Below are 12,960 nucleotides of genomic sequence, written 5' to 3'. Positions count from 1 at the left end.
ATGAATGCTTGTAATCATGATAATTCTTGGACTCCGAATATTGCTGCATTTAGATGCCGGCGTCGCCTCTGTTCAATACATTTCCTGGCATTGGGTTTTGAAGAATAGCCAGGGAATGGAAGTTTTATATCCCTTTTCCACCGAACAGGGGTTGTAAATAATCCTGTGCTTTTGGCTTATGCTCTGACAGAGGGAGGCACGCATCAGACTACACAAGCATTAATGGGACCTGCTTGTGTTCTCCGCTGTCTTTCATGAAACCTCTTTTCCTGCTGTCACTTCTTTCTCTTCTACCTTCATACCACTTCAAGGACATACTTGAATGCCATCTCTGTAAAAAGAATCCCTATTACGATGTGAAGAGCAGGCCTTTCTTATATGTGTCTCTCCGATTGGGAAAATGTTCTATAGTATAGGACTGTCATTATCTTCTATATTCCTATAAGCTAGACCAAGGACTGCAGCCAGAGCTTCTCAGAGATGATGTCCCAATGCTTTTATTTATTTATATTATAGCTGTATTCACACATATCATCATATCATTGAAAAATAATTGCATGACAATTTGCATGTGCCATCAGTGTTGGGTTGCAGCCACCAGTCTCGCCTCTCTAGCCAACTGTCACTCAGCAAGATATGGCCAGGGAGACAACAAATTGAAAGGGCTTCGCATAGATAGACTTTCACACAACACACACAAGCACACCAGAGGGACCAGGAAGTGTTACAGTGGCTGTAGGAATACATCAACACTACAGGGAGATGGGGGGCAGTTTCAATTGAGGACAGATTCTGAGAGTGTCATCAGAGTCATCCAGAAAAGGCGCTCCAGATGGTGTTGCCACCACCACTCTCACTGATGGCAGGCTGATCTGAGTAGCCTGTCTGGACTCGGTCCACCACCGGCACGACCCCAGATCAGTTCAGCACCAATCTAGTCTGTCAGCATGCCACTTAGAAAGCCTTTCAGCATGTTCGAGTGGCTCCCGTCTATCTGTGCCACCACTCCACTGCTGTGGATGAGTCTCAAGCGGAAAGGCATCACTATAAAAAAATTGCTACTCTGCTACTAGAGGATTGCATCTGACTTTTAGTGTTTTTCGATCAAATAAAAAACTAAATTATGTTGATTTTAATATATATTTCAACAAGGCTTATATTGAATAGTTTTGGCTCGGAGAGATAATCGTATTTGAAGGGAATTTGGTTCGGCTGGCTGAAAGGGGGAGTCCTTTATCTCAGCTTGAATCTTGATAATTGATACATTCACCAGCTGAACTGTCTCTGTGTATGTGTCCATTAGATGTGGGAGGAGGCAATCATTCTGGGAAAGGAACTGGCTGAACAGTACGAGAATGAAATGTTTGACTTTGAGCAGCTCAGCGCCTCCTTGGTAAGTACAATTATTTTTGTCATCAATTGAGTCACTTCATAATGCAAACTATGAATACTATAACGCATTTTAAGGAGGGACGAAGGCTATGATGTGTTCATTTATTTGACCAGGAAAGACATTCAAACTGTTCTGTGTGTTTTGGCCAAGATGGGCAGCACCACATAAAATAGGCTACATGACACATAACATGTCACAAGATCAGAAAGTTTAAAAAAAGAAAAGAAAACATGCAAAATTTGCAAATAAAATAACCCATAAGAATTATATAAAATCAGAAAATCTAAATGATTTCCATGACACTGAAAATTTCCCATTTTGTCTCCCAACAGCGGAAGCAAGCCCAGTTCTATGAGAACATAGTGAAGGTGATCCGGCCCAAACCGGATTACTTTGCCGTGGGCTATTACGGCATGGGGTTCCCTTCCTTCCTACGCGTGAGTTCCCGCATTAACATACATCCACCCCCCCCCCACCAACTCTCAGAAGCCCACACATGGGCTGATAGCACAGCATGGGAGAGCCACTTGTCAAATCAGATGATCAGTAGGTTTTACCAGGGCTTTCTTAGTTCTCAGTCTCAGCCGTCAATACATTTGTGTTTCACGCGTCTCGCTCCCAAGGGGTTCGGTTTGTTTTGGCGGAACTCACTTTGTTCAACATCCCACCTGGTCTGGCTTTCACTTACTTACTCACACACACTCACTCCCGGAAAGAGAAAAAGTGAATCATAGCAGCTGTTGCCATGTGTGGGCTTTAGAGTAGATCTAGAATAATGTGCTGCACATATGCCCTTCAGTGTGGAAAAGTGGGTCTCTTGGAGAGAGGAAAAAAAGGCTGTGAAGTTGTGAATCAAAAAACAATCTCTTTCTCTCTCCCCCTCAGCCTCCTTTGTCTCATTCAACATCCACTCTCCCCCGCTCCTTTAGCCTTTGCCCATTCCATGTGTCTGATACCGGCCTGTACTATATCAGTCACTCTTTCTGGGTGAATTATTTTTCTACCAACTGGCCGGCAAAATCAGCCACATAGCTGTGAAGCCTGGACGATTTTAACACAAGAAACAAGTCAATCTTGGTTTCGTCCAATCAAAAGGGCTGATCCACACTGCAAGCAGCCAAGCACTGTCTTTGAATCCATCCCTTCAACTGCAGCCGAAAACCCTTTCCGCCACACAATCAACGTGGGCTGCATCACAATGTAGCCCCGTCATAGCCCTCACAACCATAGCAAGGATAGAATGTGATATGTTCACATTGTAAATTGCTTGTGGACGCTGCAGAATCATGTGTTGTAATTCCGTAATGTTCAGGCCTGCGCTTGTTAATTAAAGTTAGATCTTTACTCCGGATTGTTCCTGCAAGTGGTGGGACTGCACAGCGGAAGCCATTATGACTTTTAAAATGACCACCATTATATGGCCATTAGGGGTGTGAACGTTTACAAAAATGTCTAACCGTGTACACGACGGAATTTTTTTCGTGTACACGGTTAACCGTGACGTCATTGTCCTCGTGCGCCCGCCGTCCTGTAGGCGAGCGCACACACACACATACGCGTTCGCCTGTCATGTGGCCGTCATTATCGCGCTTCATTAATTTCCTGATTAATATAGCCTATCGCTTTCTACATGTCCGCGTTTATGCAGGTCGAACAGGTGTTATAAAGTTCAGGCTACTTACGCACGTAGTTCACGTCAACTTTAATCTTTAGGTTATCTTTCATCACTCTTCCGTGGCTGTGAGTCGAGCCCGAGAACGGCGCCTCCCCGTGTGTGTGTGCGTGTGTTTGCGATTATACACACACACACTCACACACACACACGCCGAGGGACAGACAGATTGGGCAGACTAGCTTTTATACTCCCCAAGTAGTTTATTAGTGATGTAAAATCAATAAATGCGTGTCTCCAGAACATATTTAAAAACTTTGAAAAAAAGAACATTTAAAATTTGAAGATTATTTTTTTTAACGGTTTTCGTTTATTGATTTTTCCTAAACGGTTATGATTTACTAAACGGTTACTCGTGTACACGAGTACACGTGCACACCCCTAATGGCCATTGATCACCATGAAAATGAACACTTTATTAAACTGAATTAACACCCCCAAGTCTATTTATGACCCACTATCAGGTGTAGTTGGACTGATCTGTATTACCCCTCTTAAATGTCCTGGCTGGCCTTGTGCCAACCTGATAACAGCCAATCCCAAATTTAATTTGCTTAACTTGCGTTTGATATCTCATCAATGGCCTTTCTTAGTGTCTGAAGTGCTACGGTGTACATACAGTCAAGTGCGAAAGTTTGTGAACCCCTTGAACATTTTGGAATTTTATTTATTTTTACCATTATTAATTCATTTTTATCAATACCAGTATTTTTTATATGAAATAACAGATGTTTGTTTATGAATTCAACATTTTTCTTTTCCAGAAATCAATTGTTAAAACAGATAAAACAAATTATTTGACGAATGTTGTATGTGCAAAAGTTTGTGAACCCTGAGCTGCATTGCTTAAATCGAGCAGGTTGACACAATCAGGTGGGCCAAATTGGTTGATGAAATAGACCAATGTAATGAGAGATCTTTAGGAAAGAAATTGGGCGGCACTAGATAAAACAGAGATAAAACCAGGTCAGTTTAGGCTCACCAAAGTGAACCCATACAGGTCAGACATGCTAAAAGGGAAACAAATCTCAGAGGATCTCAGGAATAGAGTTTTGATGTTGCACATTTGTCTGGGGACAGTTATAAATTCATAAAAAAAAAATTTGAGCTCAATCGGTCCACCGTGAGGCAAATCATCTACAAATGGAGAGCTTTAAGAGTGACTTAACATCTGCCTAGAAGTGGACTTCCTTCAAAAATATCCTCAAGCGCCACAAGAAAAGTGATTTTTCAGGTAAAAGCCAACCCAAACATTACATCTGGAGATTTGCAGACAATTTGAAACCACCATTATTCACTTGGGAGAAGGTTCTCTTGGTGGTAGGCAGAATTGCATTTTTTCCCAAACATGGCAGTTTTGGTTATGACCAAACAGTTCAATTTTGGACTAATCTGTCCACAGAATAAGACTTCAGGTATCTCAAAGTCAGTGGCGGCTCCTGACAATAATCTCAGGGGGGGCAATTGTTGCCATGATGGGAAATATGACCCAAAATTAACCTAAATCAGATAGCATATGACAATGTCATATTGCATTTAACTGTTTGTTTTTCCTGTTCATCTGGCATAACCACTCTGGCAACATTAGACAAGCATTGCACTGTACAGTATTTTTGGAAATTAAGTTAGTTAATTTCTTGAATACAATTATTTTAGCTCTAAAATGATTTAATTATCCGGCTGTGGCCATCACAGATAACTTGTCATCTACCAGTGTGCTCCTCAGATAGGCTTCCTTTAAAAGTTAGGAGACAAAAATGGATGCTGGCATAGCATGTGCAACATTAACAGTGCTAATCATCACATTGGTTTGGGTTACTACTGTCTACAGCACTTGGTAGGCGGGTTTATGTCGGACGGTGAAAGCAGCTGTCAGCTAAACGACGATCAACAGCTGATCGCCGTTCAATAGCCGATCAGCTGTTGAACGGCGCTGGCTCGTATATGCAGATTGATGTTTAATGTTTGTTTTACCTTTTCTGAGAGATGATGCATAGGGGTGACACCCAAAGTTATCCATGCGGTCTCTGTGCTGCCATCAGGATGGATAAAAAGCCAGTATACAGTCCATATCATCATGCAGCGGCAGCAGGACAGAGCGTTAGCGCATTAGCATCCTGCTAGCCTCGTTAGCCGTTCAAACGAGCCCCGTGAAAATCCGCGTTTATAAGATCCCCCAATCCATCTTGGTAGATACTTGCTTGATGGTTACATTTTGTCTGGGAAAGACCTAGTCCGAGTCCGATCAAGTAAGTAGCTTGCCAGCCTAGCCTGAGTTGATATAAAGTTGTGTTGGTCTTGAATATGACCGCTCTGGGCTGCATACTGGACATGTGACTGTATCAGTCACTGTAATTGGTTTATTGTTTACTGTACGTATGACGACAACACGTTAGGGCGCGCACCCCCGGAACCCATAGAGATTGCATTGCGAGGCTTGCAGTTTGAAAAAAAAAAGTTTTACATTGATGTCTATGAGAGCGCTGGGGGCGATTTTCAACCAGCCCGACATCGCCCCAGAGTGACGGTAAAGAGCACAGACGCTGATTGTACAATGATATTCAGACTTAGATGCAGGTAAAAACTGTATTGAAATCATAAATTATGATTATTAATACAAAAAAAAAAAAAAAAAACATCATTATTATTCATTATTATATTTTCGTTTTTTGCTGATATGGCTCAAGGAGGGCGGCGCCCTATCGCCCTCTATGGGCGAGCCGCCACTGCTCAAAGTGCTCTCAGGCAAAGTTGTGACAAGCAGTTTTGTTCTTTTTTGAGAGCAGAGGCTTCTTTAGCAACCCTCCCATGAAAGCCATTTTGACTGAGTTTTCTTCTTATTGTGGAACCATGCACATCTGTCCCAGATGCTGCAAGAGAGGTCTGCAAATCACTAGATGTAATGTTTGGGTTGGCTTTTAACTGAAAAATCACTTATCTTGTGACGCTTGTGGATATTTTTGAAGGAAGTCCACTTCTAGGCAGATGTTCAGTCACTCTTAAAGCTCTCCATTTGCAGATGATTTGCCTCACGGTGGACCGATGGAGCTCAAACTTTTTTTAAAATAATTTATAGCTGTCCCCAGACAAATGTGCAGCATCACAACTCTATTCCTGAGATCCTCAGAGATTTGTTTCCCTTTTAGCATGTCTGACCAGTATGGGTTCACTTTGGTGAGCCTAAACTGACCTGGTTTTATCTCTGTTGTATCTAGTGCCGCCCAATTTCTTCCCTAAAGATCTCTCACTACATTGGTCCATTTCATGACTCAATTTGGCCCATCTGATTGTGTTTACCTGCTCCATTTAAGCAATGCAGTTTAGGGTTCACAAACTTTTGATCATACAACAGTTGTCAAATAATTTGTTTTATCTGTTTTAACAATTTATTTCTGGGAAAGAAAAATGTTGAATTGATAAACAAACATCTGTTATTTCATATAAAAAATACTGGTATTGATAAAAATGAATTAATAATGGTAAAAATAAATAAAATTCCAAAATGTTCAAGGGGTTCACAAACTTTCGCACTTGACTGTATCTGACCTCTCTTTTGCTTTTGTCTTTGAAGGGCGCCCTCTTCAGTCCACATATATTTTTATTTAACAGACAATGTAAATTGACGTGATAATAACCCTAACATTTTCAGTGTGATTCTATGAAGCTGTGGGTTCAATGTTCAAAATAGAACCTCTTTTCAACATCTCACTTGGAATAAGAAAAAGATGCCTGTGCTGACGAGGCCAGTTGTTTGCTTGTAATATTTTCCCCATCACAGCTGTTTTCAGGCTGTCATCTGGCGTCCTGCTGAAGATGTTGTTTTCCTGTCTCTGGAGAATTCAAGTCTTTTCTTTCTCCTTTTTTTTATATCACACAAGCGACACACTATATGTCCTGAAACGTCCTCATAGAATAAGATGATGTGAAAAAGGCCAGTTTGGAGAACGGTAATCATACACTTTTCATTCTATTATGAAGAACAGCCCATTTCACAAGGGCTCTTTTGCTCAGCGCCGATCTCCATGTGCCCCCTCCTAAGCCCTTTCATCTGGCAGGGCACCAACTCCATTACAGACAGGGCACACTGCAACAGCCACATCTAACTGGCTATTTAAACAGCCCTGGTGGATAACTTTGAGGTCTCCTTTTTTTCGTCGCCTTTATTTATTTATTTATTTTTGAACTTTTGGAAGTTTAACCTTGCCTGAAATAACCTGGGCGAGCGTATTCCAAGTTGTCTTTGCCAGTTTGAATCTACACTGAAGGTACCAATTTGTTGTTTTGTCCTCTTAAACCTTTGGACTAAAGCGATAGTGTCTTTACGACACCGGTGATGGAGGTGCATGCATTTGTTTAGGGAGAGAGTGAAAGAGAGACCGCAGGATAAATCACGATGAGGTAATGTATTTTTATGGGACAATATAAGATTATTAATGGTAACATGACAATGGTGAAGCAAAGTTACCCTTGATTTAATACCGTTCGTAAACACAGGATGTTCCGGTCTGCCTGCTGTAAATTGTTTTTCTCTGAGTTACCGGGTTATCGGAACCGAGCAAAGGCATTAATAATAACTGTATAAAACTAGCAATCTTTTCTCTGAGGGTCTCGTTTGCTGTCACAGGTCATTTATAATCATGCTCAGAGCAACAATTGTACTGTTTCATAAACATTTAAAAGTTCCTCGGTGTCTCTTTAAGTTGACATTTTTTACCTGGTTTTATCCCCAATTATTTTCAAGGAAATGTATTAGGTTATCGGGTGTTGATAAATGAAAACAGATGTAAATCATCTCATCCTGATAATGAGCAAATCTGTTCCCTCCATTCATGGCTCTGCTATGCGATTTTGTCAGCCATGATATTATTCATAATTATGATGAAATATTTCTGTGTGAATACACAGGGAAATATTCAACTACGCTTTACATATTAAGATAAATATAGTTTGGGGGGGGGGGCTTTGGTTTTACACACATGACTGTTTGTGTTGCAGCATGGCAATGTCCTCAGGTAAAAATCAATTGATGTAAGACAAATCAATACTCTTGATAAAGGCCTTTCGTACCAACCCCCTATTAAAGATTGATTTTATGCAAGAGTGCTTAATTCAGCTGCTTATGATTCATTAGTTGTTAATGTGGCTAGACGCTAGGATTCTTGCTCATTCTAAAATACTCTAGAAATTGTGTCGCTTGTTTTAGGCACAGCCAACTTTGTAGTTCCGTGTTAAAAGTTCATGTTTCCATTGGTTGGCACTTCTAGTAGACAGGTACGTTCTTCTGTTTGTATCAAAACAAACATTGTAAAGGCAGGCCCAGAATATGTGTCTGAAGTCATCACTTAAACTCTGTGAGCCACAATATCCTTGTCAAGAAGTCTTTTGAAGCATGGCTGAAAGTTTCTCTTGCATTTTTTTGCTCTATAAAGAATCCTGCGCGTCTTTCAGTTTCAAGACAACTTAAAAGTATTCTCAGTATTTTTCAAAGACAGATTTCCTTCTACAATTGTTTCTCTGGCTTGACATCCAGTCAGCGTTTGTCTTAATCCCTGCGTTGAGTTCCCTCTGAGCGTTTAGCTTTTAAAAAACCGCAGAGGTCGTGTGAAAGTCAGTTTCAAATATGTTTCCTAACACGCCATGTTCTGAGACATTCAGATATGAGCTGTCATATTGTATCATTCAAACTGTTCCTCAGATACAGACCCCTTGAGCACACTCAGAGATGAAGGAACGGTCAGGGCTCAAACATTTTTAGTACAACTTATTTTTGTTTTCTATATAAAGCGATCAATTCAGTGTCTCTCAAACCGTATCTGATTTTGCGGTAAATGGAAAGAAAGGATCCATTAATTTTTTATTATTTTTTTGTAAACTACCACTGCCAAGGGGTTGAGACGTTGCTCTGTCATTGGTTTTCCCCTCTGTTGTTTTTTCCACATTTCTAACAAAATCTCCCAGTTTTTGTTAAAAGCATGGACAAAGAGTTTAAATCCTCACCGTAGGCCTTTCATTTGAAATGTGAAAACATTGCAGTTTTATGAACTGTTGCTGCTTTGTCTCTCGGCTTTATGAAATTGCATCTTTTTACCGACACGCCAAAAAAAGAAAAGACCACTTTAGCATGAGTTATTATCTGGCCTGCGTAGGTTTGAGGGTAAAATGGAAATGAGAATCGTGACGTCGAGACTTTATACACACGGCCAGAATGCTTTACGACAAAATGGGGATATGCTGTCTTCTCATAAATAAGGATTGAATATAGGAAGCAAATAGCACACTGCATCACAAGCAGGAGTGTGTTGTCAGGCAGATTTAGCTGATTCTCTTGTGTTAGGAAAAACCACCTCTGGAAATCAATGTGCTTTTGTCAATTTCACTGTCAAAGCTCATTTTATAATGGCCCCGGGCATACTTCCGGGCTTCATTTATTTTAATTAGTACGGGAATTGAGATGTGTGCAGTGCATTAGTATTGGACTTGGTGTGTGTGAGTTATTGTGCTAGTAAATGAAAGCGAGACAAATATGTCAAGAGGCAAGATCAACCCTAAAAAGATCCCGACATTCAAGCTAAGTTTATAGTCTAGTATCCCAGTTAAGCTAATCCATGAAGATAGTAGTTCATGTCAACCATGATAGTTTCCATAATAGATTATGGCACTAGGATGTGAGAAGGGTGTTAAGAGAGAGCCCATCCTCTGGTACCAACTTTGTACCATGCTGATTTTCAATTTGCAAGTTGTCTGATGCATTGAAGGGGTTTGAAGGCAACTTCATCAGTATAGCTGCAGTAGTCTGCTGCAGCCCTTTGTGAAAGAGCCCACGGCAAACTGGTAGCAGCCATTCGCAGTCTGTCAGTTTGCTAAAACAGAAAGCCCACTCTGAATTCAGCCGGGATTGACTAATCACTGAATCGGTGCCAAGAACTTTCAGTCACCCTCATTTCCAAGTATTTATTATGGAGATTATGATAATGTATTTTAACTCAGCCACAGTTCCAAGCCAAGTAGATTTACAAAAAAACAAGCCACACTGGTCCATATAACTTTCTTTTTGTGTAACAGTTTAGTCATTGTCCCGTGTCTGTACTTACAGCCACCATCCAAGGAATGTTTGCTAATGGATGTCATTTTCTTGTGAAATGACACTGTATGTTGTCAATGTTGCCATATTCATAAAATGTACTTTCCGTCCACATAATGTGTCTGTGCAAAGTTAGCTCCTGCCTGCCTATCTGTGTATCTGTCACCGTGTACATGTCGGAAGTCTCACTGTTTTTTTTTTCTTTCAGAACAAAATGTTCATCTACCGTGGAAAGGAGTACGAGCGGAGGGAGGATTTCGAGGCCCGTCTGCTCACACAGTTTCCCAACGCGGAGAAGATGAAGACGACCACGCCACCCAGCGAGGACACAAAGTGTTCCTCCTTACAATGTATCCTCAGCACCAATCGTTGAATGTTTTTTTTACACAGACCAGAGGCTTGTTTTTTTTCTCGTTTTTGCTCTTTAGTTAAATAATGGTTAAAAAATGAAATCACGTTGTTCGTCGTCTCTCTGTGTTTGCCATGTTAAATCGGGCCAGTCCACAAAATGAAGGAATTATGATTTTTTTTCATACTCCACATAGTGGCGATGCGTAATTGTGGGACTAGGGGACATGGGACTAGGGGACATGGTTATAATTAATATTTAATGTCATTCATTATAAAACGTATGTGAAAATCGTGATAAAAGTAATTAAATTCATGTTTTTTTTGTAATGAGACGACTTTCCTTGACATGTATTATGTATTTCATCATTTGACAAATTGCTTCACATGTATGAAATCATTATTTGGCAAAAATCATTTTGTGAAAGTATAAGATAAGATTGCATTTTAAAATGTGACTTTATCGATTGAGGACGAACAATAATACAGAATTTTCACCTGGTCCTAATTCATTGCATAGGATGCATTTGAGTTGAACAGCTTTGTTTATTTCCTTGACGTTTCTGCTGAAGACATCCAGTGTTTCACGGTGAAACCCATCCTAGACCTTCCTGCCAAGTTCCAAAACAAGCCCGTCTCTGAACAAATAGTGAGGTAAGCAGGATAATCACCACTCAACACACTTTCAGTTCTTCTACAGTTACAAAGTGTATTACTCAAAGTCACACAGCATGCCTTTCAATTTAAGAAAGAATAATTGGCTTTCCCCAGTCACTCAAAAACGATTCAGAAAAATTGTGATGATGAGCGAAAGGGCATTTACGTTTTACATTTTTTAAGTGTGGTGTGGCGAGGACGGCGTGGTGGAATTGATTAAATATTGACATAAATGTGTGTCTGTCGCGCAAACAGAGGTTGACCTTGTTGTTTTTCTGGTGGTTATTAACTTGCACCAGCCATCTGCTATTAGTCACTGTGCCAAGTACAACATTGTTTCTCTGACATCATTAATACCCTCGTGTGTCACACACACACACACACACACACACACACACAACGGGGCCACAGCAAACACTGGGGCCACTGCACTCTCACTTGTTTGTCCAATCTGTACGCCCGCCATCACCCCTACTGCATCACTCAGCTGTGCAAATGCACTTGGATATGCCAACCCAATGCATCAATGGACATAATTAAAAGAAGACATTTACTTGGGAAAACCTTTAGGCAAATATACCTGTGCACCGATATTGTCACACAGGCCTGCATCACTGGTCGCATCCCCCCCTGCAGCAGCCTGTTGGCTTGTTTGCTTACTGTGTCTGATTGGAATATGTAACTCTTTTAATAGCCCAGATTAGACAGCCGTGTTTAGAGAGTGATGGAGGACTGTTCCACACCAACTGTCTGTCCGTCTGTCTTTCTCTGCCACTCTGTTCTGTTTCTTTCCTCCAGTGTGTGTGTGTGTGTGTGTGTGTGTTTCTGTGTCTGTGTCTGTCTGTCTGTGTGTGTGTCTTCTCTCATTTATTCTCTCATTCGGTGCAAATAGATCAGCGGTGCATAGCAATGAGAATCAGCCAAAGGTTCACACAAGCAGCAGGCAGAGAAACACCCCCTATTGACCTTGCTTTGTCCAGACCGTGCTACCGCATCATTGCCTCCTAGCCCGCCAGCTAATGACATGTAAAAGGCTTAATTAGGGTGGTGTGGCTGGTTGAAAGCGGCTTTATTAATCTGTATATTACATCAGAAAATCCAGTTCTTTTTTTTTTAGGTCATTGCGCTAATTTGTGAACGGGTCTCATCATGCTCATTACATAGTGTGTCGCCCTTTGTGACCTAGCACAGCACGGAACATCTGATTATGGGTGTAATCTAAATGTGTTCTGTTTTATTAGCAAAACATTGACGGTCCTTATTAGCAAAAAAACTCAGAGAAGAGGGCAGCATTTCCCTCAGTGATTTGCTTTTTTTTTCCTGCCGCCACAAACATAAAAGGGCAGAGGTTTTGGAACGGCAGTGATTCCTTTCATTTATTATTCATAATTGTTTTCCAGTGGAGGCAAGCCATGCTCTGCAACCATATGGCATTGTTTTAGAAATGGGAAAATGCAATATGCTGTGTGGGAAAAACAGATCTGTATTCATTTCCCTAGGAGAGTGTGAATGGATGTCTGTCGGCACACAGAGATATTCATATAGAACGATGGAAACGAGCATGTAAAGTGTCAATGTGGGCAGGGCCATGTATGTGCCCAGACAGCTGCTTCCACAGCCACTATGTAACACCGTCATTTTCCTAGTATGAAAAAGTCTATTAACCTGATTTGCCAAAGTTCAGCCCTGCTAGTCATGCGCCCCTGTCACGTATGCTGCCGCCTCTCTACATGTCTCATATGTCAGACTAACTTCAGGGGCTGCCAGTGACGTTTTGTGTGACCCCAAAATGAATGTATTTACCATGTC

The 12,960-nt window shown here is 41.0% G+C and overlaps 1 protein-coding gene across 1 annotated transcript in view; it reads left to right on the top strand.

Moving 5' to 3' along the window:
- Nucleotides 1-12,960, top strand: part of dock1 (dedicator of cytokinesis 1) — a 172,877-nt gene that overhangs the window by 136,255 nt on the left and 23,662 nt on the right. Inside the window, exons 39-42 of the mRNA XM_080049354.1 lie at nt 1,304-1,393; nt 1,726-1,830; nt 10,355-10,496; nt 11,067-11,148. Coding sequence (XP_079905480.1) covers nt 1,304-1,393; nt 1,726-1,830; nt 10,355-10,496; nt 11,067-11,148 — 419 coding nt within the window. The remainder of the gene's footprint in view (nt 1-1,303; nt 1,394-1,725; nt 1,831-10,354; nt 10,497-11,066; nt 11,149-12,960) is intronic.

The sequence above is a fragment of the Ammodytes marinus genome, assembly GCF_949987685.1.
Source record: "Ammodytes marinus genome assembly, chromosome: 20".
NCBI lineage: Eukaryota > Metazoa > Chordata > Actinopteri > Uranoscopiformes > Ammodytidae > Ammodytes > Ammodytes marinus.
Note: the sequence above shows the minus strand (reverse complement) of the source record. Positions and strands in the feature narration are given on the sequence as shown.